The sequence below is a fragment of the Emydura macquarii genome, unplaced genomic scaffold (assembly GCF_026122565.2).
Source record: "Emydura macquarii macquarii isolate MOO-44397 ecotype Brisbane River unplaced genomic scaffold, CSIRO-AGI_Emac_v2 contig_1119, whole genome shotgun sequence".
Lineage (NCBI taxonomy): Eukaryota > Metazoa > Chordata > Testudines > Chelidae > Emydura > Emydura macquarii.
The window spans coordinates 3,666,415-3,693,959 of record NW_027131256.1 but is presented as its reverse complement, the minus strand read 5'-3'; the positions used below and the strand labels follow the sequence as shown (position 1 = coordinate 3,693,959).

The 27,545-nt window shown below is 46.9% G+C and overlaps 1 protein-coding gene across 3 annotated transcripts in view; it reads right to left on the bottom strand.

The window, feature by feature from the left end:
- Positions 1 to 26,851, bottom strand: part of FSTL1 (follistatin like 1) — an 85,270-nt gene extending 58,419 nt beyond the window's left edge. Inside the window, exons 1-4 of one of the 3 annotated variants that reach the window (XM_067545998.1) lie at positions 26,639 to 26,851; positions 13,423 to 13,611; positions 9,656 to 9,759; positions 7,334 to 7,390 (exon numbers count right to left, since the gene is read on the bottom strand). In XM_067545998.1, the coding sequence (XP_067402099.1) occupies positions 7,334 to 7,390; positions 9,656 to 9,673 (75 nt within the window). In that variant the 5' untranslated portion in view covers positions 9,674 to 9,759; positions 13,423 to 13,611; positions 26,639 to 26,851. Of the gene's footprint in view, positions 1 to 7,333; positions 7,391 to 7,554; positions 7,702 to 9,655; positions 9,760 to 13,422; positions 13,687 to 26,638 lie in introns of those variants that run through there. The other 2 variants (XM_067545999.1, XM_067546000.1) reach the window with 2 other exon arrangements.
- Between the last annotated feature and the right edge of the window lie 694 nt (positions 26,852 to 27,545).

Here is a 27,545-nt window from a genome sequence, read left to right as displayed (position 1 = left end):
ATCCATCCACCAATGGATTAGTTGAAAGATTTGTGCAGACAACAAAACAAGCTTTAAAATCTGCAAGGGGACGTTCGTCCATTCAAAAGCATCTGGACACCTTCTTACTATCCTACAGAAACACACCTCATGCTATGACCAAAGCATCTCCAGCTCTTCTGATGATGGGAAGCCAGCTGCGCACTTGCTTTGATCTGCTGAAACCCTCCAAAGCACGACAAGTTGTGCAATGTCAACAGCAAAACCAAGTCATCAGACGTGCACACAGAGCAATAGACCGAACCATTAGTCCTGGACAGCCTGTTCTAACTCGAAACTATGCTTCTGGAGCTAAATGGGTCCCTGCTACTGTCATTGCCCAGACAGGACCTGTTTCCAACACTGTCCAGACTGCAGATGATCTCACCTGGTGGAGACATGTAACTCAGTTGTTGCCAGGTCATACACGTCCCAAAGACACATCTCCAGTTGAACTGCCTGACCTCAGCATTACAGGTGAGATATCATCGAGTCAAGAGTCACCCGTTCCTGACTCCCCTCCTCCATCCACCTCTGCAGCAGATACAGCCCCTTTCACCTGTTCGAGCTACGAGTCCTGAGCACCAATAGCACCTTCCAGTGCAAGAACACCAGACGTCCGCCATAATCCACCTAGAGAAAGAAGGCCTCCTCAACGGTTGAATCTTTAGCTAGGGCAAACTCACGTTTACAGGGCAGAATAATCCCTGGGGTTTAAATGGGAAATGAGGCAGTTTACCCTCATTCCCTTGTTTAGTGGTTATTCTATTAAATGGATGTTTTCATTAAGGGGGGGGAGGAATATTTTGTGTATTTTGTGTCCCGTCTAGCTTGCCGTAGCTAACAGAGCTACAATATTATGGGATAGCTCAGCCAGTTCTCCCTGGTCTTAGAGTAGGAGAATAAACTCTGTGTGTGTTTACATCTCCCTATGTTCCCGTCTGCTGGTTTCTCTCTGAGTGCAAGTAACTTCCAAGTATCCAAACAACACCCCCAATGAGCCACTAAGTCATCTCCTGCTTTCAAACCAGTAGTCTGTTTCACCAAAACATTGGCTCAGCTGTTTGAGAATGGGATTGAGTGATCCAGACACAGCTGAGCTAAGGAGACCTGAGATCCCCTTCCCTGCAAATCTACCTGACCCCTACCCTTTCCTAGGCAGTTTGACACAAAAAAGCCTTTAGCGTGAGTCCCAATATCTCTGCTGTGACTGAGTGCACAAAGGATATTCTTTAATTTAACTGTACAGTAATTAACAGTAATCAGCAACAACATTCTGGGCCTCCAAATATATATAGCGGTGACTTAAAGAACTATGGAGTGGGAGCAGAAAAATCAGACTTCACACGGATCTGAGGGCTCAGGGGCCTGAGAATAGGATCTGCAGACTTTCACTTCTGAGTAGCTGATTTGAGTTGGAGTCCAAGCAAGTAAGAATAAATTGTTACTCTCTGATGTCTCCTCAGAAGCCTATGTGAAATGAATTACCGGTCTCAGCCCAATTCATAGTTGTTAGGAACTCATATTGCTATCAATGCTATCACAAATTACATTGATTATTTGCAGTCTTATATGGTGCCCATCACCAGGCTTTCAGAGCACCTTGGTATCTGAATCGGCAGTTCCAGCAGAGAGATCAAGAACCGCATGGGGCACAGGCTTGAACTCCCTTCTGATCACTAAGAAAAGGTCAGGGGTTAGGCACATTGATGGTGTGACAGGTGGGGAAAGCTTGCATTGCCACTACCCATACTCTGTTTTGTCTATGCTTAAACACAGGGCATAAATCTCTAGGTCTGTTAATCCAGCACCTTACTCATTATCTATATAAAAAGATTTCAGGCTTGTCACTGTGTGTGTCACTATTATGTCTGCTGAATCAGTGTGAAGCAATGGAAACAGCCACAAGCATGGCTGAGCGCTCTCTTTGTTCAGAATATCACTAGGTTCAATCATCACTGGGATTTGCTGTCTGTTACTAACCAATTTTTAAGTTCTCAGCCATTTTTGGCTTTTTTTACACACAACTTTATGAATTAGACCCATGTGACAGCATGGGCTTTCAGCTACTAGTTTTTATTACTTGTACCATGGTAGTGCCTGCAAACTGCAATCAAGGATCAGGGTCCCAGTGTGCTGGGCTCTGTACAGACATGTACAAAGAAGACAGTCCCTGCCAGAAGTCACAGCAGTAGAGTATTAACAGTTTTAATCTTTTCTTTTGATAACACCAAAGACACCAGCCTGAGGGATAAACCTTTACAAAAAAAGTTCTTAGATCAGCTCAGACTCTGGAATATGGCAGAAGCTTCTTTAACAGAGGCCCCCATGGAGACAGACACAATCTGGCTGAATAAGGCACTTCTGGGAACCAATTTTAATCTGGCTCATGGGATGTGATGCAAAAACAAAGTCTGGTTAACAGGAGTCTCATTACTTTGGAAGGATGCATCTGGCGGAGTTTTTTCACAAACTTTCATTTGTACAAAGAAAAACATTCCTCGACATGTAACACCACACAAGAAAGATCAAAGATGCCCCCAGACCCTCCTGATGGGGAAGCAGCTGCTCCAATAATAGCAACTGGAGCCCTTGCAGTAGGCAACACTGAGTTTCAAACACTCTCCTCAACTTGTGTGGGGAGGGGATCTGCACACTACACAGCTTCTCACCAGCAGCATCCTGTTAATTACAGGCAAAGAATTTGTGCTCTGGCAGATGAAGGCCCTTGCTGCATGCCAGTGAATTTGCACAGCCCAAACTTGTCAGTAAACAAGAGCTTTGTTTGCAAGAGGGATGTCACAGAGTCACATACACCCATGCATTACACACCCTACATTTCTCATATTCTGAGGCTTGCAATATCGACCCAACCAGACCAAGCTGCTGCACTCATCCTTCTTAACATCCCTATGTATAGATTCTATGGTGTCATGGTTAGAGCACGGCATGGGGGTCTTGGGACAGGGCTCCTAGGTTCTAGTGCTGATTCACCTACTGATTTAGCCCTTAGTCCTGCAAGATGCTCAGCCCTCTGGCCTAATACAGCACAGCACTTAAAGTTAAGCACATGCTTAAGTGTTTTGCTGGGTTGGGCCAAAAGATTCAACTTCCTGAGCCTGAGCACTTGCTGTGTGGCACCGGGTCAGTCTCTTTTCTCTTTCTGTCGAATGCATTTATAATGTGCCCATCACCATGAGATCTAGGTCCAACCACCTGCCCAGTGGAGACTCAAAGGTAGGATTCCAAGGCGGTGGGTGGCATCTGAGCACAAATATGAGGACAAAATTCAAGAAAATGTTTAGTCTGATCCCTGCTTCCAGCAAAGTCAATGGCAACATTCCCATCAGCTTGTCTATACCAGGAGACAAAGGCATGCTGCAGTTTTGAAACACACTAGCTGGACAAGATAAACTACTAGGGTTGACCCCTGTCAGCTAACATATGTTCAAATACAAATTGTCATGTATACACTAGATTTTAACATGTCATTGTTATGTGTTAAAAACTGGTAAAACTCTCCCATATACACAAGCACTCTGACCCTGTAAAGACAGTGAATAATGTCTGGATTCAATTCTTGTTAACTGGGTATTTACACGCTATTCCTTCAGTACACAGGGATGCACACAATATATGAGACTTACAGGCTTAAGAATTAACTTTTAATACACTCCTCTTCTTTCCCATGGGAGAGGATATGGAGAAGGTAAAAGATATTTTGAGTCTCTCTTTCCTCTCTTCTATCCCATCCAGTCACCTCATTGTAATCTGCGCTTCCCCACAATCATGCCCTGTACCCAGAGAAACGCCAGCTGTGAACACAAGCAGTCTCATCTTCATGGCAACCCCTACAACACACGCATACAAATCTTGCACTGAGATGCTGACCCCTCCCGCTGAATCATCCAACACGACCGGAGGGGGAGGAGAGGGACTCCAGATGCTGACCCCAGAAGAAAAAGATAACTAGAATGACATGAATGTGCTGGCTGGATTCCATCTGGGCAGTAGGGTTCAGTGTCTATTGCTTTTGTGATTGTTACTGAGCATGGCCAGGAAAAACTCCCAAGTCTACAATTTTCTAGTCTTCACAAAAGAATGCCAGGAACCTTCTCTGAAGCAATTTCTTGTCAAGAAAAATAACTAACAGGCCTAACAATAGTACTGGGAGGAGTGCAGGATAAGAACCTAGACAGGTAGAGAAAGCTATACTCCAGTGGTGCTCAGTAGCAGTTTTGCCTACATTGGGACTACAGACTCAAAGCCCAGTGTTAATTTTCTGAGTACATTGAATGGCACTGAACACAGGATTCACCAAAAGCAGACAACAAATAGAGAGGTGATCATCTCTGAAATCTAAGAAAGGCACGCAATATGTTTCTATGACAAGTGTACTTAACTGCAGAACAAAATGTATTTATATTTATACAATATTATTGCATGTCACTGACATATAGCAATAATACATAGATAGCACTTAGATAAGGGGTTTAAACTTCGTAGTGCTTTCTATATACTAACTAGTTAATCTGCAAACACAACCAGCTGTCTCTAAGACAGGTAGGCCAAGATTTCCTGTAGTAGGTGCCACCCATACTCAGGTATCTAAATGGTTTGATTGGCACTCACCAGCTCCCATGGACTGAAATGGGAAATGTGAGGTGCTTGGCACTTTAGAAAATCAAACCATCTGTTCCGATACTTAAATCCGCACTTAAAATCCAAACTTTAAACCCAGTTTTGAAAATTTTTTGGCTGTAAATGATTCTCTCTATTTTACAGATGGGAAGACTGAGGCAGAGATGTTATGATGCCTAAATCTGGGCATCAAAAGAATTAAGGAACCCACAAAGTTGAGCCCTGATGATTTTCTTTAGGCCACACAGAATATAGCACAGTAGGCATCAGGGTCCAAATTCATCCCTGATGCAAATTCACTGGCTCCTGGCTGCTAGTTTTGTGTGCAGACCATTGTCATGATTATTACTGAACATTTACATTGCAGTTACATTAATGCACACCTTCTTAGAAAGAGGTTTTGTCTTATACATTGATCAGAATTAATTATGGTTTGTTTACTGTCACACAGACATTGTCTACGCTTGCCTACTTGTGGTGGTGTGTAGAGTACTCACCACAGAAGCAGCTGTGTCAACTCTCACTGCAGTGTGTACCTACAAGTGGAAGGCTCTGGCACAGGGAGGCAGTGAGGAAAGACTCTGGCAGCAGAGCTAAAAACAGCAATGTAGACATGGGAAGCACTGCTTGGGCCTTTAGAATATCTACCCTGTGTAGAATATCTACCCTGGGGTTCATGCATGTCCGGCACTCTATGCGACTCACCTAAGCAGTGCCTCGCCGTCTACCCTGCTATTTATACCCAGGCTATCTAAGTGTGCATTATCTGTACTCTGCCCGCCACCCTAAGTGTAGACCTACCCTGCAGCTACACCTCTACTGAGAACTATAGGCATGATTCCCAGCTTACACAGACATACTAGTGCTGACTCTCATTGTGTTAGTGCACTAAAAATAATAGCGTAACCGCAATTGCACGGGCAGGCAGAGAGGCGGCATGTGTTAGCTTCCCTAAGTATGTACCTGTGGGATCTGGGCAGGTAGGTTTGTACTCAGGGCGAATAGTCTATGCTGCTGATTGCTGCTGCCCCTGCTACCATGGTTGCACTACTATTTTTAGCACATTAACTTGATGAGAGCTAGTGAAAGTATGTCTACACTAGCTGGGAATCATACTCACTGCTCCAAGTGCAGACGTGCCTAAGAAGATGGATAAAACTGCTTCCTGTTTGAATTCCAGCGTCTTTAGGATACTGTTGGAGGTGATGTATGGAAATGCTGACTGTGTAATTATGTCAGGCATTAAAAGAAGGGTAGTATTACCACATTAGTATGCACATACAGATGTGAAATGTTAGCACATGCTATAGCTCAAACCTGCTCCCCTCTCAGTTTTCACGGACACAGCACCGAGACCAATTTGGCAGTGTTAGCTGTGACCCCGTCACCTTTCCATCTCACCTCCATTCCTTGCATGCCACAGGACTCTGAATTTTTCATCTCCTCAGCAAGATGCTGATATTTGGGGGAGTTTATTGGAGAGCTTTAGTTTAAAAAAAAAAAAAAATCTTTTGTATTATTCTAAATTCTGTCTCTGCCATAAGTGTGGTAGTGGGGGCAATGGGTAGGAGGCAGAAAAATGAGCTGGTTTGTAGGAAATCATATGTGTTTATACATTTTTAGGCAGAGCCAAATTGTGATGCTTCAGGGTGCGGCTAGCCATCTGGAACAAATGTGAAGGGGGATAAAATGTAAGTGGAAAGATCCCCCACTAGGGAACTCTTTTCTTCATAATGTACATTCTGTTTCTCTCCCTAGTGCAGCTTGAGTTCATTTTCTTTAAATCACTTCCACATTTTCCTGTCGTAATTATAAAATAGTTTATCTCTGACCTCACTTTCACGAAGGCTGTAGCACTGGGAATTCAGACACTGCTTATTTTCTGTCAACAGACCTTTGGGTTTATGAGTTTGGAGTTAATGGCTTTTAATGTCTGAAGAAGGTCAATGCAGTAAAAAAAGAAATATTCAGAGAAAGTAGAGTCTCATTTTAAACTTGAAAGCATGAAAGTGCAATAACATAACACAAGCTGATCACACAACAGGGCTTAGGTTTTGGACAGAGGATTTTCAGATCTAATATAGGACATAGAACAAAATTCTGTAATACTTTTTAAAATATAAAAAGGCATTAACAATAAACCAGGCAAATGTAACTTTATGTACCTAAAGAATACGTAATAAGGATCTCCATTCACACTTATATGCTGAAACTTTTACCCCAGAAAAAAATGATTACTTTTCCCAACTGTGGGTGCATTTTTCACCAAATGAAACTATTTGAAAGCTTTGGAGGGAGAAACTGTTAATTGTTTAAATTGCTTTAAAGAAAGTGTAAATAACCAAGGACGCTTTTCTGAAACCCCCAGACTCATTACCTCCTCCAAAGAAATACCCACCCCGCCATCGAGTCTTTCCCCAAATCTCCCTTCTTGGGATGCTTTGTTTCCCATGGTAAAGGCATACGTTTGCTTTTATGCTCATCTGGTTCCTAGCTCTCAGGTTCGAACTTTGCAGCAGATCAGATCTGCTCGGGATTCGCTGGGCTACAGCATGAGCCCTGTGCTCTCGGCTACATCTGCAGCTAACACTTAGTCATACGTCCTGACTGTGAGCGACCTGGAAAGCTGCTCTTTGTAAAAAGTGCCCAGGGGAGCCTGGAGCCCCTCACATACCTCAGCATGCAGCCGGGCGATGGCCACAAGGGCGAAGACGGAGAGACTTTTCCAAATCTGCAAAAGGAGAGAGAGGAAGATGCGTGTGAGGAGGGAAGGGGGGACGAGGAAGAAGGAGGCGCTCCGGCCCCAGAAAACTTGCTCAGGATCCCCTTTTCTGGGGTCCCCTTCCCCAGCCCTCCTGCCCCCAGCTCTCCCTCCCCAGTCCCGTCCCCTCTTACCATGTTGCTCCTGGCTCGGGCAGAGGGGCACAAGTGGGGCGGTCTGGGACCAGAAGGGAGAGCGGAGAAGGGACCTTTGCTTTTCCCTTCTTCAGGAAATTTGATCAGGGCTCGGGAAGGGAAGCGCTGCACTCTTCTCCCCCCCACCCCAGCTGCCAGCAGCTCCACCCCGCTCCCAGCCTCCGCCAGCCCCATCTCTCCCCTCGGCTCCTCCTCCCCAGTCCCACCCCACAGCCTCTCTCGAAGCCCATCTCCCCTCCCCAACTCCTCCCCGCCCCCACTCCCTGATGTGCGCCCAGGCAGCTAACCCAGGGCCAGCCCGTGCGTGAGAGCCAGAGCAGCTGTCGCTGGCTCCTCCCCGCTCCGCTCCTGCGGTGGGAGGGGCAGAGCTGCTATGGGGTAGCAGCCATGGGGCTGAGTTTTACAGGCATGGCCCTCCCGAGCCTGCCAGCCCCTCCCGGTGCACCCGGCAGGGACAAGGCGGGTTGCCAACCCTCCAGCCTTGTCCTGGAGTCTCCAGGGGTTAAAGAGGATGATGAAACCTCCAGGAATAGGTCCAGGCCAAACTGGCAACCCTACAAGGAGAGGAAGGTTCAAGTCCCCCAGGGGAGGGGCTGCTCAGCAGCTGGGAGGGAGCAGGAAAGGGGGCAAGGGGGGTGAGTCCTCTCCTGTGTCTCCCCCAGCAATGAAGCCAGGCTGCTCCATTCTGGGAAGGAGCTGCACAAATGGCAGTGGTGGGGTGGGGTACAACAACGCAGAGCTAGGCCTCAACATTTGGGCAGGCCCCAACTTCTGGTAGAGGGGCAGAGACGCTTGGAGCCCTGCGCAGATACGAAAATGTGGCTCCGCATCCACCAGAATCAATTTACATCTGACCTGCTATCCGCAGTCTATCTCTTCTATGGCATCCGGACCTGCAGGGCATCCACCGCCCTGGGCCCCCCAATCAGCTGTTCCAGGGCCAGCCCCTCCAGGCAGCTGCTAAACAGCTGATTGGGGGGTCCACAGAACAGCTGATTGGTGGCTGGCAGAGGGAGCGCTGCTGACTGGTGCCTTGTGGGGGGCTGGGGAGGGCCCCGTTGAACAGCTGATTGATTTCCTGTGGGGGGCACCGAACAGCTGATTAGCAGCCCATGGGGGGCGGAGGAGTTTGCTGAACAGTTGACTGATGGCCCGCCCCAGAGGCCACCACAGAACAGCTGATGGAGTGGCCAGCCCTTGGGGCCCCCGCTGAACAGCTGATTGGTGGCCAGTCCCCACCCTTGGATCTCAAAGGCAGGGAAGCAGCCTCAGAGGCTATGAGCTGTAGACAGCTGCTTCCTCGCCTTTGTGATCCACATCGGATTCACCATCTGCAAAAAATGGTTTGCGGACATAAAGCAGATATCCGTGGATTTTCAGCTGCATGTGTTAAGGAGGGACTGGACTCAGCATGGCTGCTCAGGACCTTTCCAGGAAGATGGTGGTGCTGGCGTGGCCTGGCCCACACATCACTCTGACACATAGTGGGAGCGGGGCTGCACTGGTACAGGTGCCTGAGGCCTCTGGGGAACGTGCCTGCCATCAGCCTCTGGCAGCTGCCCACAAGCCCTCTCCTGCCTTATGCTACGTGCCCACAGGAACCAATGGGAGCTGGGTTTTCTTCCAGTGGTGGTGGTGCCTTCTCCTCGCAGGAATCAGTAGTTGCGACGGCAGTGGTGGTGCAGGCTCACACAGGCTTAGATATGAGTGGGCCTTTGTGCTAATTGGATGGGCCGTGGACCACGCAGGCCCACCTGTGCCTATGCCCCCGGGATGCAGTCTCAGTGTGACCATGGCCTCCTTCTCTGATTCCTTTTCATTTTGGCCCAACAGAGGAAACACAGCGGAAAGATGGTGGCCATGATATGGGCCTTGAATGTCTGGAGAGGTAGGGGTGTGTATGAAAAATGCAAAGACTCTCAAGACTGTATGTGGCTCTCGATAATGTTGTAGGAAAAAATAATGGCACTATCAACTGTGTTTTTCTATAGACAAAGACCATCCATATATATCTATACAGTCAGAATGGCATTTGTTTTAGATTAAGAGAACAAACAAAAAAGAACAAAAGTAAACTCACTGAGAGCACAGCGTGCATCTATCCTCTGTCACAGTCTGCATAGAACGAACACAAAATGGCCGATGGTATCCATAGACAGCAGAGTCCTTAATGACTTAAAAGTGCTTTATACAGAAAACAAAGGCATAACAGTCACATACCTGAATACAACATACTATCTGATATACCTTTCCCATCTATTGCTGACAATTCAAAACTCATTTCTAACATTTAACAATGCAGACCGTGGGTGAGGGGCATCTAATAGCTAAATACTCAAGAAACTAATCAGTCAGGAACCCTATATGTATCATATATATATATATCAAAGAATTTGGATCAGAAGCACTACTGAGAGGAAATCTATTGCCTCTACAGAAATAAAATTACATATATCAGTATTTCCAGTCACTGCTGCTATTAATCCAAACTCCTTGTTACATCTATAGGACCACACATTATCTATATATATTTCCCCAAGCAATAACTGTGTTTAAAGTGAGCTGCGATTTCTCAAGAGCATATGCTACCAAGAGAACTATAAAAGAGTCAGGAAATCACTACTTAAGTCCTCACCAACCCCTGTAGACTATAACCATGATATCACCTTCTCCACATTACCTCACTTATATGTCTCTGCCTTCCGCCCCCACACAAAACATGCAACCATCAACCGTGGCTGTATGGAGCCATTAGAAATGGGTGATTTCTAATTGTCTGGAACATCGGGGTGGTGTTGTGCTGAAGCTGATGGCTAGTGTGTAGGGGGTACGTTTTTGGTTGATGTTTAGTTTGTGTGTGCTGTGTTGGATTGGCAATGAAAGGAATTCTTTGTTTTTTAGTGGAAATAGTTTGTCATGTTGGGAAGTTACTGTTTATAACACTTGCAATAGTGTTGTTTAGATGATGAGATGAGGAAATACGGTGTTGTGGATTGTTTTTTCCATAGCTGATCTTTGTGGTTGTAGTTATGGTGTAACATTTTGTGCGCAAGTGGAGGTATTTGTGTTATCCTGAATTAGCGAATGAACTCTTTAGGAGCTGGATTCTAACCCTACAATCAACCCTGAGGAAGGGAAAGCATATAACTGTGCTTCCCCAGGGGCAGGGCAGGGACCAGAGTGGGACCCTGAAACATGTAAGTGAGGCTCACTCTGTCACATGGAGTATGTCTTCACTGCAGAATATACCTGGATTGGGTACCCAGGTCTGGGCATCTGTGTTAGCATAGCCTGGGAGTGATCATCCATCCTGCTACACCATGCTTGAGTGATACCTGTGTAACCGTGTCTACAATGGTGCTGCACTAGCCCTGGTGAGGCACTAGGACCTCTAGGGGCATATTACATGGGTCTTAAAACTGCACTAAGCTGTGCAGCTCTATGGATTGTTTCACAGCATACTGTGACAGAACTTGACTGTCCTTCCCAGGCAGCAGGAGGGAAGTGTTCTCAGCCTGCCAACTCAGTAAAGTACAGCACCTCCAGCTTCTCACGTTCTAGATTTCTGTTTGCCATTCCAACTAGTGCTAAGGCATGGATACAGCTCAGGACAATGACTGGTTCTAGGTATTGGCATTAATGCAACTCTCATTTTGGCAACAGCAGGAGAATGCAGAGCATGAAAGATGGTGGAGGGTATTTTGGAAGTGGCTTGTCACCTTGAGAAGCAATGGTGGGCCCTGCTGAGATCACGCAGGCTGAATACAGATATAGTGGAGTGAGAACTGCTGATGCAGGTTTTAATAGCTATGGATTCCCCCTTTGCGGGCTGGTCATTCTAGAACAGGATCACAGGCCCAGAGCGGTGGAATTACATCATCATGCAGACCTGGGATGACCAGCAGTGGCTCCAGCCCTGCCACATGAGGAAGCAGACCTTCCTGGAGCTGTGTGAGGAGCTTGCCCCAATCCTCCAGTGCCAGAATATGCAAATAAGGGAGGCTGCTCCAATCCAGAAGCAGGTCATTGTAGCCATCTGGAAACTGGCTACTCCAGACTGCTACAGGTCTCTGGCTAGTAAATATGGTGTTGGCAAGTCAACTGTCACTGCTGTGGTGATGGAGGTTTGCAAGGCAATTATTGCTGTGGTTGACCCATAGGTGGTGAAGATTGCTAATCACCAGCTTTGAGCAAATGGGTTTCTGAACTGTGCTGAGGCCATTGAATGCACACATGTCCCCTGTCTGCCCTTGCCCTCTCAAGCTGCACATGAATATGTCAACCAGAAAGGCTACAACTCACTCAATATGCAGGTCTTGGTCAACCACAGAGGGATGTTCATAAACACTTATGGGTGATGCATAGGCAGGATGCATGACGCTAAAGTACTCTGGAGAGCTGACATCTTCAAATTTCGACAAGAAGGGACTTTATTCCTCACAGTAATATAGATATCAATGGGATGTGTGTACCCACAGGCTTTTTAAGGCACCCAGCTTATTCTCTACTGTCCTGACTCATGACACCATATCCTGTTTAAGGGCACATGACTGAAGAAGGCTTAGTTACACCCTGAGCAGTTGCAGGATGGTGATGGAGTGTGCATTTGGCTGCCTGAAGGTGAGATGGTGCTGCTTGCATGCCTGTTTGGATGTCAGAGTGTCCAATGCTGTTCACTGCACATGTGAGGCCAAGGGGGAGAGCTTTTGCTAGGAAAGGGTCAAATACAGTGCTGGTTTACACACCCAGTACAGGCAACCGAATGCATCTCTCTAATAGCTAGGGCTGGGTCCAGGGGAGTAAGAGAAGTAAAGGATGCCTTGTGTGCCCACTTCTTTGCTTTGCAGAGGGAAATGTGATAACGTGGAGTACTCCATGTGTACATATGTTTATACTGTATTACACATATCAATCTAGCTATTATTAATCTGTGACTTTATTAAAAGCTGTGATTTGAACTTCCTGTCACTTTCCTAAGCATTCACACATCAATGGACTGTACAACAAAATCATGTATTAAAATCAATAACACATGCAGTCCAGTTGCCACAACAGAAATAACGAGCAAATTGCAAGCACAGTGCAAACAAAGCCAGTCAGTACAATGTCATTATTAATGAATGTCACATCTCAGAGATTCTGTTCTCCTTCCCCTGTGGATGCACAGGAGCAGAGTGAACAGGTACATCTGTCTATCTACGCTTCCATTCCAGGAGTGCATTGAGTGGCTCATCACCCACCCAGAATTGTCCAGTGGTTATAGATGTGGTAGTGTGGAAGGGAGGCCATAGGAACAGGCTGGGTTGGGGCAGAGGCAGATGTTGGGATTTGAATTGGCATATTCTGCTGCCTCCTGGCCATCATGCCAATCAGCTGCTCAAACTATTCCTTTTACTGCTGTTGGTCCTGCTGCCTCATTGGCCATGCCTGGTGAACTGTGCCACCATCCTCTCTTCCTTGTGGTAATAGAGGGGAAGCTGCAGTCTTGTTCTGCCTGTCCTATGTGAGCAGGGGAGAGCAGGAAGAATACTTTGCCTAGCTTGGTATTCTTCCTCTGTGAAAAGTTCTCCTGCATCATGTCACAGGAGTGGACTAAAATTCAGGCAAATAAACAGGATGCTGAGCTCAGAACCAAGTAGTTACAACTGAGGCACCTCTGGATCACATGTGCCGGGGGAGAAGGAGGAATAGGGAAATGGAGGTTCTTCCTCCTCAAGTGAAGCAAAACCACCCACAGCATGTAATATCCCCCATAACAGTAACGAGAGATTGGTCATAAACCGGCAAAACTGGCTCTCCTTTGTTATATTTCCCATAACAATAACAAAGATGATGGTTGCATCTTACCCAGGTATTGTGCTATTGGTTCCTTTGCTGCTTCGTCTCCTGTCCAGTCCGCTGTCTCTATCCCAAAGAGTTCCTGGGACTCTGGGCCGAGTTAGTAATGGCTGTGCTCCAAAGCAGTAAGTGTCTGTCCCATCTCCTCCGAGTTATCTTCTGTCAGGGTTTCTTTTGGCTCTTCTCATCCACTAGCCCCTAGTCCAATAATAACACCTAATGCTTTCAAAAGACCATTCAGCACAGCATGGGGCTCCAGGGCATTACTAAGTACCTGGTCAAACTCTTTGTGGTAGGGGCAGGTTGACAGCTGCTGGACTGGCCATTAGTCTTTGGCCTTAGGGTACAAGCTCTTTAGGTTTTTTATTCTTTCCTGGCAGTGAATTGCTATCCCTGAATCCCCTCCTCTATCAGCTTAGACACGATGATTTCAGGTACATCTCCCCAAATCGTGCTTCTTACTGACCTCACCCAAGAGGTTCACCAAAGCCTTGATGTCAGTCTCTGGTGAGCTGGCATCATGCTGGGAGGATGATTTTCCAGACGGCATCTCTGTTCAAGTGCTGTGTAGAATTGTAGCAAGCTGCATGGAATGTGGTATTTAAATACTGATCTGAGGTACATAAACTAGTAGGTGACTGCTGGTGCAGAAGAAGGAGGTAGGTAGAAAGGCAAGAAAATAGGTCCTCGGGGGAATTGTGGGAAGACATTGGAGGACTGTCAGCCCCTGAGTTAAATAGCCTGCATCCACTCTGCAAAGTGGGTGGGTTAGAGTTAAAATGGAATCTGGGCTTAAAGCATTTCCAAATCCAATGCAGAGGCTTTTGTGTGGATGGTAGGGGATTTAGGGGTAAAACTAGATGAGGGCCTGTATTAACTCTGCAATGAAAACATACCAATGGAGTTTAGACTATTTAAATCCCCCTTTTATAGTGTATTTCTTTCTGCCACTGATATCACTTTCCGGCAGGTAAGTCATCTTTCAAGCTGTGGTTCTTTTCTATGCTGTACTTTCCTTAGTTAAATATAGTAATATAACTTAATTCTTCTCCTTTCCAGTTTTATATTTTGATTCATTTACATCCTCTTGTAATTTTCTCCCTCACTGTGTTTTCTCCAGACCCTTCTCCTTCCCAGCTATAGCAGTTGTATTGATCATGATGTCCTAATGCTGTGTTTCACTGCATACACAATGTATTCTTTTCAACAATTATTCTGTGCACAGCAGGTATCTTCATTTTAATAGGTTTTATTGGGGGCATTGTCTGCCCTTCTATTACCAGTCTGGCACTGCAAGTAATGTGGGCTGTGTAAAATGCATTAATAAGGGGTTTATACATTTGATTGACTCACTTTGATACTCCCAAAAATCCCACTAGGCATTTAGCTGCAACTTTAGGCACCTAAATACCTTTACAAATCTAGCACCTTATTCCCAACCTCCCTCCTGAGCTGACTAGTCTTAGAATGTCTTCTTTTGACTGCTGAAGGACTCCCAGCCTTTTATACACCTCAGCTGGAGCTAATGAGATCCCCCAGTCTGGTTGCTACACATAGGCAGCAGCAAACCCCTCAACTGTTCCAGGTTTTATGGCACATTCCATGTTTCAGGTGTAGGTGTGTGTGTTCACTCTCCTAGGGGCAATTGGGGGCGGTGCCCCTGCCCCTGCCCTGCGCAGGGGTGGGGTGCACAAATGTAGGCTTGGCTCCTGGGCACCGGAGACCCTCGGTACACCACCGCTGGTTGGACTTAGGCCTGCATAATGCAATGTAGATGCTGGAGCCCCAGGTTGAGACCCAGGGTTGAACAATTCCTAACCTGGGGTTACAAATGAATGTAGACACTCAAGCCCTAGGTGAACAAAGTCAGTGTCTGTTAACTCAAATTCTACTAACCCTGGGCTCACACTGCAGCAGTAACTCAGCCAGAGGTTAGGGGTGTATTACAGGAGTGGGTGGGTGAGGTTCTGTGGCCTGCGATGTGCAGGATTAGATGGTTCCTTCTGACCTTAAAGCCTATGAGTCTATGAAAATGAATGCTCTGGGGAGGAGGTGCTCAGCCAGTGCTGCTGCTGCAGAGCTGCAAAGAAACCCTCCTGAGGTTACTGCTTCAGTGACATGCTGAGACTCGCCTGCTAGTGGTGATAGTTTGGCCCCGGGAAATTAACTTCCCCAAACTAACTGCATGAGGGGACTGTGTAGAATGATGGGAAAAAAAGCCAAAAAAGAAATCACACTAAGATCAAACATCTGCAACAGCAAGTCCCAGCTACTGTTACACATACCTGTACCGTCAGAGTGAGCTTCTGTGACTGTTACCCTAGGCTCCCCACTGCCTATTCTTTAACTGTGCATGTATGATAACTGAACCCAGCCCTCCCAAGGATTATCAGCAGAGACAGAATCCAGGACCATTAGCATTGAAACCCCAGGGCACCACTACTTGAGCTAAAAGCCATTAGCAGGCTCCTAGCCTCTCTGTGGGCCAACCCCTAGCTGGAGACATACTCATATGCACCTACACAGTGCTCTAGCCCTCGGTGCTGCTTAGGGTGTTTGTTGGGAGACCAGGCTTTGAGGCAGCTCAAAGCCTTTTGCAGGCTACAGTGAGCTCAGCTAAATGAAAGGCTTTAAGCCATGGGTGGTTCGTGATTCAGTCTAGGACTGTGTATATTAGCACATTAACAATTATAAAATGTTCAAGTAACTGTCCATTGCTAATCAGGGAATTGTGTGAGTGAACACACCTCAGCCCAGAGCCAAGCATGTGTCATTGCTTAGCAGTTCTATGAGAGCATAATGTTTCCTCCCAACACTCTGCAGGTCAGTGAAAGACCAAGGTTCACGTGTCTCTTCATTTTTTTCCATAGAGAGGTACAGATGCAAACTTAAGATCCCTGAAGGAATTTCCTTGGTGCTGTCAGAAAGGTTGTTTAGGGCCTCATCCTGTTAGATGCTGAGCACCCTCAGCTCCCACTAAAATGAACGGGAACTACAAGTGCTCAGCACATCTGGAAATCAGGCCACTTATTTTAGTGGGCTAAGTATGGATGAAGGGTCTAACCTTAGACACCCCGGTTTGAAAATGTTGGCCTTTGTTTATTACAGCCAGACTGACCAATCAGACCGGATTTTCACAGATTTGTTGGTGCATTTAAACCCAAGAGCAGTGCAAAATATTTGTAAAAGAAAAACAAATCACAGCTTCCAACTGTGAAAGAAAAGAAAGAGGCTGCAGCCAGCATCTTGGACTGGAAACACTGGTGACAGGAATAAAACAGATGAGGAGCTGCAATTCCAAATTGGACAAGTTGGCATCAGAGAATAGGCATTGCAGGAAAGGGAGCTCCAATATGATGCTCACAATGCAGGGTCAGCACGATGCTATAGGAAGTACCAATGGGTTATGTATAACAACTAGGTAAGGGGGATGGGCGGTAAAGTTTCTGACAGCTGCACAGATTGGAAGAGATGGGGGAAAAGAAAACAGGAGTAAAAGGCAATAATGAAACAGCCCTCACAAGAGGAGAACTGGAAAGGAGGGCAGACAGGTTACAGGGGTAAAATTGGGATGGGGTCTAAGTCGTTGGAGGGCTGAGGTAGGGCAACTGTTTGCAGTAGAAGTGCAGCACTCCCTTTTCTAAATCCAACTGTAGAACTTCACCTGAACCCACAGGTTGATTGGTTCTAGCCCCATAGTACCCCTATGGAAAGTGAACACAAGGTTCATTGAACTTGAGTCTCTATGAAATGTCGGGAGATGGGGTATACAGATCCCACACTGACCAAGAAGGGATTAATGAGAGCCTGTGGGCTCAGTCAGCCCCACTCCATTACACATGTGCAAAGCGTCAAGACTGGGGAAAGAAGATAAAAGAGGAAAACCCCCAGCTCAGTGGTGGCTGATAGAGAAAGAGAGACCTTGTGAGCTAGCCCTGTAAACGAAGGGCTGGCTAGGGCCAGAGACTGCTTTGAAGCTGCCGGGAAGGAAGGATCAGACAAGGGAAGGCTAGGGCCTAACTAGAGACCCCTAAGGGTCAGAGTCTCCTTGGGACAGATAGGCCTGGTGCAAAAGCATTGTTGTTTCTTTTGTTTCTCATAACTGGTTTGGCTCCCTTTTTTGGGGGGGACCTGCAGAAGAGTTAGCTGGGGAAGAGACTGAGAGGAAGGCCTAGCTGACAGCCACAATAGGAAGCAGCCCAAGGATACAGCAGAGAGTCTGAACAAAGAGATCTTGTCTGCTTCATACAGGGTCTCTGGACTAGAACCCAGAGCAGAGGGCAGGTCTGGGTTCCCCTACTGGCCCACCTAGGGTTGGGGTGTGAAGACCCTGAAGCCTAGGTCTGGGAGGCTCAAAAGCCTGACGCTGGGCCAAACTCTGGTGCTGCCAGACCAGTGGTGTGTTGGACTCAATTTTCTTTGGAAAGGACTGGACTAAAAGGGAATGTCTACACAGCAAAGAAAAACCCGCAGCTGATCTGTGCCCGCCGACTTGCCCTTGTGGCGCTTGGGCTACGGGGCTGTTTCATTGTAGTGCAGACTTCTGGGCTCAGGCTGGAGCTTGAGCTCTGGGACCCTCCCACCCTGCAGGTCCTACCCTCACAGAAGATTGGGAGCATCTGTTTTAGCAGTCAAGCACTATACTGTGGAAAACTAGTAATTCACATGTTAAGGAAGCAAAAGTTAATGTCTTTTATGCAAAAACTTCTAACGCATCTAAACCAGTTACATTTGTGCTAAAGAATTGGGAAAATCAGAACAAAAAGCATAACTTGTGTTTTAAATCATTTGGTCCCTATTACATTATAAATAAAGTTCATCTGTGTATAAACAAGAGATGTGAAACAAAAATAAATATTTTAAGTTGGTTAACATAAGAGTGAATCCCACAGAGCAGAGACACCAGAAGATCTCAGGGCACAGTGAAGAAGAGACGAAGTGCTTTATAAATAAGACTGGTCAATTATACTTCAATCTACCATCTATAGAACATTGAGTATGCAATTGACTATAGAGACACTATGAAGACCGGGCCGGGTCTAACTGTTGTTTAAACTGTATATTAAACAAAGAAAGTTTATGCATATACCTGTGGCTTTAAATGTTTCTCACTGGAATATGGCTGAATGTAGTTATTGTGTAAGAGCAAACGTATGATTGTATACTTCTTAACTAATCAATGTATAGCATCTTATTGGAACATGCACAAGACTCAACTGGGCCACATTTTACAGTCTGGTATTTTTCAAAATAGGAAACTCCAAAGTCTAGATGGAATTAGTGGTTACATTTCCAGAACATCTGAATCCCTAAACAACAGCACTAAGCCATGGCAAACTTGACTCTACTGCCTCAAAGAAAACTGTATATGTTCATTTAATGAAATGAATGAAGATCATAGTCCTATTGTTTTTCTGCATGAGGCAGAGTTTAGTCTATGGATTGCAAGCCAGCGCTCAAATACTTTCAGATGTTTCATATTACCAAGACTGCCTCTTGTCCTCCAATCCATTTTCCAGAGGCTTCTACGGTCATAGGCTGAGGAAAGGAGCCAATGGTTAGAGAGACCCTTTTCCAAGCTGCTCACAAGGCTTGGACTGAAGAATGTAGACAAGACCACACAAACTGCTGAGTTCTCATAGGATAACAGTTGGAAAAGTTAGTGAGGGTAAGCTGGCATGCCTATGAACAGACTGTACATTCTTTTAAATGGCACAGAATATTAGCTCTGCTTAGGTATAATTATACTGCACAAAATACACTACAGTGATAGAGGACAATTGCGACTGATAATTAACTCTGCTGTATATACTACAGCAAAGCCCTTGTTCTGCTCCCATCAGACTTATTTATATTTGGTGAGACCAAATGACTCCCTGCTGTCTTAGGGCCAGATTGCCCCCTCTTGTGGAAAACCTGAAGGAGAAGGCCTGGGGAGGGGAAGGCAACTCTGAGGTTCCCCTCTGAGTTTTCCTTGGCTTGAACCATTCCGAGCTGGAGGGATTAGCTCAGGGTGCAATGGATTTTGGAGCTCCCTGCCAGCCCTCCTTTCTACAGACTTTCAGCTAGAAACAGAAAACAACTAGAGAGCATCTGGCTCTGCTCCCTTCCCTCTCCACTGGCAGGATGATTATGAAGGAAGCCACACAGCCATTGGCTGTCCCCCCATTCTCCTGCAACTTCGCAGCAGCAGCTGTATTCCCTTCCACCCCAATTCCACATGGAAGTTTGGACACCTGTCAAGATGAGAAGGTTGCACCAGTTTAACTAAAGGTGTGACTTTAAACCGGTTTAGTTAAAGCAGTGCAAACCCCAGTGAGGACATTTCAGTTTAAAAAACCAGGTTTGTTTCAGTTTAGCCTAAACTGATTAGGAATCAGTTTAAGTAAAACCAGTCTAAGGCTATGTCTACACTACCACTTATGTTGGTATAACATATGTTGCTCAGGGTGTGGAAAAAACACCCCCGAGTGACATAAGTTACACCGACTTGAGCACTGGTGTGGACAGTTGTATGGCAGGGGGAGAGCTTCTCCCTCCAACATAGCTATCACCACTTGTTGGGGGTAGTTTAATTATGCCAATGGGAGAGCTCTCTCCCATTGGCATAGAACAGTTACATGAGAGATCTTACAGCGGTGCAGCTGCATTGGTACAGCTCTCTAGTGCAGAAACAGCCTAAGACTCCTAAACTGAAATAAGAACATCCACATATGGGTTTGCACTGGGTTAGCTACATCAGTTTGCAATCACACCTTTAATAAAGATGGTGCGACTCCCTCATGTAGATAAAGGGTAATGGTAGAGCAGGGCCATTATCACAGAGCACAACCCTGCTTTTTCAGTTCCATCTACTGAGCAAATGAAGCTCAGAGCTCCAGAAGAGGGGTAGCTGCAGAGAGCTAGGGCAGTGGGACAAGCTGCCTCACCAAAGTCGCCCTTGTGAATCTCAGCCTTTATGGAATTTTCAGAAGCGCTGAAGCAGGAGTTATGCACTTCATAGGTTTAGGCATAACTAAAAATCCCACTAGGTATCATTCTGCATCTACAGACACCTAAATACCTGTGAAAATCTGCCCCTTAACCTCTTTCTACCTCACTTTCTCTAGTGAGGATGATTTTACCTGCCTCACAGGGAATTTGTGATGGCGTGTACAAACCCCGCACTGGGCAACAAGGGGGTAAAGGATTATTTTGGGCCCAGCCAGCCTCAACCCCCCATCTGGTGTAGCATTTAAAAGAGAAAGAAACAACTCATTTCAGGCAGCAGAGCTGGAAGAAAGCAGACCTTCAGCCCAGAGCTCCAGCAGCACAGTGGAGGCTTAGAGTCTTCGGCACAGCTGCCCCGAAAGGCCCCTGCCTGAGGGAAGGGAGGACCCACCCCAGAAATAATCAGACAAAGGGAAGTATCTCCCCCTCTCTCCTGCCTGTGGACCCTGGACACTGGTAATCCCCTCCCCAAAACCCCCTGCCGGTCACAGGTTGCAGCCTGGACCACTAGGCCATGCTTCCCTACCAAACCCCAAGGAGGGACCATTACAAATTGGTGGAAAATGCAGGCATCGCCCCACCCCTGAGAGAAGGGAGAGCTTACTGATCTAGGTGGCCAAACAGCCTGGCTGAAAACAAGCTGGGCTGGTAGGCCAGCCGTGCCGGATTTAGAACAGTTGCTGAAATGGATGACTGAGAAGCAGTAGCAGTAGCAGGCAGCCCAGCAGCAGCAACAACAGCTGCTGCAGCAAATAGCTGCCCAGCAGCAGCAATGACTGGTTCGGGACCGAGGGACCCAACAAAAAGAACAGCAGCAAAGGCTAGTTCACCAGGTTGTGGCACTGATGCAGCCCCAGGAGTCCTCTGGAGCTTCTCTGTCAGGTGGCTTGGGCCCAAACCCAGGGCTCCCACCTGTACCCATGAAGCTCAGAGAGATGGGCGCTGAGGATGACCCTAAGGCTTTCCTGACAACATTTGAGCGGGTGGTGATGGCTGCCTAATGGCCCCCGACCAGTGGGCCATCCTGCTGGCACCATACCTGATGGAGCTAGCACACGAGACCTTCTGTCAGAGGTTCTGGGGGGAGAGGTACCCTCCGGGACCCCATGTTGTCGCCCAGAAACTGTGAGACCTGTGTTGGAGGCAGCTAAAGCCAGAAACACAAACTGGAATGGAGGTGGCCAAACACATACTGGTGGAACAGTTCGCCTAAATCCTCCCGAAAGGGGATAGGAGCTCCCCCTTTCTCCTCAAACATTGACCTGAGTTGCTTATTGATGCCGTGCGATTGATGGAGAATTATCAGGCAGCTGAGACAGCTCTAACTCCTGCACCCGAGCCATTGCCTGTTGCCAAAGGGACCCCTTGACATAAGGGAGAAGCTAGCCACGGGAGACAGAAAACAGACAGGGTGATCCCAAGGCTCCAGTCTACCAGGGGTCCAGCTGGTCCTCGAGCCCAGGCTGGGAGCCCAGGAGAAGTCCCAGGCCTCCAACCTCAGCCCGAACAGGAAGTCTTGGGGCCCCTACTAACTTCCCTGCCCTAAGGCCAGGAAGGACAAGGGGACCAATCACCTGGAGGAAGACATTCCCAGAGGCCCAGCTCCTGGCCAGCAGCCCCAGGGCTAACCATGGGGCCTGTTTTTCATGTGGGCATCAGGGCCACCATTATCAGGAATGCCCTTATATGGAGTGCAGCTATGGGGAAGTATGGATGCCTGGAAGTAACAGTCCCCATACAAACAAATGGGACCAAAGTAATAAGTCTAATAGACTCTGGGTGTGGGCAAACCCTGGTCCAGGACGACTTGGTCCCCAATCCTGAGACCCTCAGGGAGACCATCTTTCTGCAATGCATTCATGGGGACATTAAACCCTATCTTAGTGCCTGAGTGGAGGTCACCATAGGGGAGAACATGAAGCCCCTCCTGGTGGTACTAGCCCCAACCCTAGCCTACCCCGTTATCTCGGGTTGGGATTGGGAGCACTTCTCTGACATATTGAAGGGATGTAAACCTGCTCTCAGAAACCTGAAGGAAGCACCTGAAGGAACCAGAGCAGGTGAGGAAACTTGGCCCACGGCATTGGTTGGAGTGGGTGAGCAGGACCCCAGGAAGGGCAGTTCCAGCCAAGAGGAAGCGCTGCCGAAAGATCCTCCTAATGAGGTTTTACAAATCCACTCCAGGAAGGAGACTTACTGACCGGAGAGGCGGACTTTGTGAAGGACCAGAGGGAGGAGGAAACCTTGAGTGGTCTATAAGAACAACTCCCCATAGTTAACGGCTAAGGAATAGATCCCCACTGGGCTGCACAGGACCCTCACTTTGAGCTCCAGGAGGAACGACTATATCAGCTGGAAAAAGACCATCGGACGAGGGAAAATTCAATCACAACTCCTCGGCTGCATCGATGAGAAATCATGTGACTGGCACATGCCATCCCCTCTGCAGGCCACCTGGGACAAGAGAAAACTCTGGCCCAGATCCTAGACCGCTTCTTATGACCTGCCGTACATCAAGAAGTTAAAAACTTCTGCAACACCTGCCCTAAATGCTAGCTACTGGGACCAAAAGGAGGGCAGTGAAAACCCCCCTTGTCCCTCTCCAGGTTGTTGACATCCCCTTGTCGGGCCCCTCGAAAAAAGTGCAGCCAGATACAAACACTATTAGTGATGATAGTTGATTATGCTACTCGCTGTCCTAAGGCAATTCCCCTGCGGAGCACCAATGCAAAGACTTGCCACAGAACTGCTGAAAGTCTTTTCTCAAGGGGGGGTTCACCAGGAGATTCTCACAGAGCAAGGCACGAACTTCACTTCCTGCTTAATGAAACAAGTCTGTAATCTCCTGAAAATAAGGACCCTCCATACTTGAGTTTATCACCCACAGATGGATGGTCTGGTTGAACACTTCAACCAAACCCTGAAGCAGATGCTGAAAAGGTTTATACCAGAAGAACTGTGTCATTGGGATCAGCTGACACCCCCCAGCTGCTGTTTGCCATTCAGGAAGTTCCGTAATCTTCTATTGGGTTCTCCCGCTTTGAGCTCTTGTATGGGAGATGACCCCGGGAAATCCTCAACCTGGTCCCGGAGATGTGGAAAGGACAAATGCCTTGAGCAGAGAATGTCCTCCAATATGGGTTGAAACTCAGGGGGAGACTTGAGACTAAGGGGGAACTTTGGCTAAAGAAAACCTCCTCATCGCTCAACAGACCCAGGAACACTCCTAGAACAAGGGAGTGTGGGTACGCACCTTAAAGCCAGGTGATTGGGTCCTCCTTCTACTCCCAAGTACGGAGTCTAAACTACTGGCCAAGTGGCAGGGGCCCTACAAAAGTGTGCGCCAAGTTGGGTCAGTCTATTATGAGGTTAGACAGCCCAACAGACAGAAGCACACCCAGATGTATCACATCAACCTACTGAAGGCGCAGAAAGAATGAGAAAGCCTATCCATCGCCCTGTACCCCCCTGAACCAGAACTGGGGCCCCAAGTGCCTTACACCCTGCCTCCAGATACTGGGGGAACAATTTTGCCCTGAAGAAAGGACCCAGATGTGGAGCCTCATGAAAGCCTTCCCACCAGTGTTTTCCTCCCAATCAGGAAGGACCCACCACACACACCACTGCTTCCACACCAAACCTGGGCAGCTCATCCAGGAGAACCCACAGTCACATCTTCAGAAGGTGTGTGAGGCTGTAAAACAGGAAGTCCAGACCATGTTGGAACTTGGGGTCACTGAGGAATCCCACAGCGAGTGGCGAAGCCCTATTGTACTAGTCCCAAAGCCGGACGCCACTGTCCAGTTTTACATTAACTTCAGGAAGGTCAACACAATCTCCAAATTTGACATCTACCACATGCCACATGTGGATGAACTACTAGACCTACTGCATGAGGTGTAATATATCACCACATTGGATTTAACAAAGGGGTATTGGCAGATCCCACTCATAAGAACAGCCATACTGGGTCAGACCAATGGTCCATCTAGCCCAGATTCCTGTTTTCCAACAGTGGCCAATGCCAGGTGTTTCATAGGAAATGAACAGAACAGGTAATCATATAGTATCCACCCTGTCGGCCATTCCCAGCCTCTAGCAAACAGCAATATCCTGCCTATCCTGACTAATAGCCATTGATGAGCCTATCTTCCATGAACTTATCTAGTTCCTTTTTGAACCGCATTATATTCTTGGCTTTCACATCCTTTGGCAAGGAGTTCCACAGGTTAACTGTGTGTTGTGTGACTAAATACTTCTTTTTGTTTGTTTTAAACATGCTGCCTATTAATTTCTTTGCATGACCCCTAGTTATTGTGTTATGAGGAGTAAATAATGCTTCCTTTTTTACTTTCTCCACACCAGTCATATCTCCCCTTAGTCATCTCTTTTCCAAGCTGAAAAGTCTCGGTCTTATTAACCTCCCCTCATATGAAAGCTTTTCCATACCCCTAATCATTTTTGTTGCTCTTTTCAGTACCTTTTCCAATTCCAATATATCTTTTTTGAGATGGGGTGACCAGATTTATATGCAGTATTAAAGATGTGGGCGTACCATGTATTTATAATGAGGCAATAGGACATTTTCTGCCTTATCTAACCCCTTCCTAATGATTCCCAACATTCTGTTAGCTTTTTTGACTGTCGCTGCACATTGAGTGGATGTTTTCAGAGAACTATCCACAATGATTCCAAGATCTCTTTCTTGAGTGGTAACAACTAATTTAGACCCCATCATTTTATATGTATAGTGGGAATTATGTTTCCAATGTGCATTACTTTGCATTTATCAACATTGAATTTCATCTGCCATTTTGCTGGCACAAGTTGTGGCCATGCTCTGGTCTCTACGGCAGGCTGGACTAACAGCAAACCCTGCCAAATGTAAAATAGGGAAAGAAGAGACCACCTACCTGGGATAGATTTTGGGGAAAGGCCAGGTCTGGCCCCTTATAGATAAAATCCAGACCCTCACAGAAACCCCATGCCCTGCCACCAAGAAACAGTCAGGAGTTTTCTGAGATTCACTGGCTACTCCTGCCGGTTTGTACCAGGGTATTCGATGGTCGCAGCCCCCCTGACAGATCTGGTCATGAAAGACAGCTCCAAGAAAGTACACTAGTCCAAGGCCTGTGACAAGACCTCTCAAAAATTGAAATAACTCCATGTACAGAGCCGATCCTATTCAGTCCGGACTTCTCCAAGGCATTCATTTTGCAGACGGATGCTTCAGATGTGGGACTGGGTGCCATTGTAACTCAGGAAATAATGGGGGAGGAACACCCCATGCTCTATTTGAGCCACAAACTGTTCCCACAAGAATAGGCCTAGAGAAGAAGGGTCTGGCGGTAAAATAGGCCATAGATTTACTCCGATATTATCTTCTGGGAAATCCATCCAAGCTCATCACTGGCCATGCCCCATTAAGATAGCTAAACACCACGAAGGACACAAACCTCCATCTGATGCTCTGGCATCTGTCCCTCCAGCCCTACGCTGTCCAAATCCAGCATCGAGCCAGCAAAGCCCACCAGAATGCTGACTTCTTCTCCAGTGAAGTGAGGGAGCAATCTGATGGCTCCAGCTCCCCTACTCTATCTTGAGCGGGAGGGTGTGTGATGGATGTACAAACCCCACACTGGGCAACAAAGGGTTAAAGGATTATTTTGGGCCCAGCAGCCCCACCCCACCACACTGCAGCCAATGCTCCATCTGGTGGAACATTTAAAAGAGAGAGAGAGAAACAGCTCATTTGGGTGGCAGAGCTGGAAGAGAGCAGACCTATAGCCCACAGTGCCTGCAATGCAGAACAGAGGCAGACCTAGAATCTCTAGCACAGCTGCCCCACAAGGGCACTCCATGAGGGAAGGGAGGACTCATGCAAGAAATAATCAGAGACAGGGAAGTAACTCCCCTTCTCTTGTGCTTGTGGACCCTGGTTATCCCTTTCCTACAACAACCCTCTGCTGCTCCTGGGTTCTGACCTGGACCACTATTCCATGCTTCCCTACCAAACCCCAAGGGGGGGACCATTACAGATACTTTAATTCATGTTTGTAAAGCACTTTGGAATCCTTGGATGTAAGGGACAAAAGAAAGGGCAAGTATCCACAATTTAAACTAGCAGCTTGTCTTTACCTATTTAAGCCTGTATTTTTAATTGTGAAACTAATCACCAATGAACTATGCATTAACTAATATCCATGCCTATTAAATATTGAAAGTAAAAACATACTTGTAGGGCTGGAGATAAGGCTGTGCTTAGGTCCAGTCTGCTTCAAAGATGTAATTCTGTAAGAAGGTAATAAAAACAATTCACAGCTTCCTTTTTCAGTCTGAGTCTCTTGGGCAAGATCACACAGGAAGAACACTGGCCTGGAGGTCTGATCCAATGCCCATTGACATCATCTGTGGTAACCCAGGTAGCATCACTCTACTTCCCACACCTGCTAATTAGTCTGCACTTCCTCCCCAAAATTCAGGTGGCCTGTGGCTGTGGATTTCATGGGCTTCAAAAGCCTGTCCTGGGTGTCTGTAGAAGGCTGTAACTTATGAGCTTTTTTAAAAAAAAAAATCACTATGTTAAACTTTCCATGTTGGCAAGTGAGTTATATTTTCAAGGCCCTCTGGCTATGTCTACACTGCAAAAGAACACCCATGGCAGTGAGTTTCAGAGCTCAAGTCTACAGAGTTGGGCTTGTGGGACTTCAGCTGCAGCACTAAAAGTAGAAGTGTAGACATTCCCAGTCAAGCTGAATCCTGGGCTCTGAAACCTGGCAAGGGAGGTGGGTCTCAGAGTGCAAGCCCCAGCCCACAAGTGGCAATGTCTATGCTGCTATTTTTAGCATCGTAGCATGAGGCCAAGTCTGCAGATCTGGCCTCTGCAACTTGCTGCTGTGTTGTTGTTTTTTGCTGTGTAGACGTACCCTTTGTGGCAAAAGAGGCTTGAACTCTTTTCTTTAAGGAAAGAGCAGATTAGCTTTTCCACCTGCAGGTCTCTACATTGTGAGTCTGGATGCAGGATTTGCAGGCCATAAAGGTCGGTTCAAGGGCTTATGAAATGTGGCCTGTTTTATCAAGTTCTGTAAACAAACCAACTACGGTCCCTCGAGACCATCAGTGGAAAGCTCACTGGCTCACAT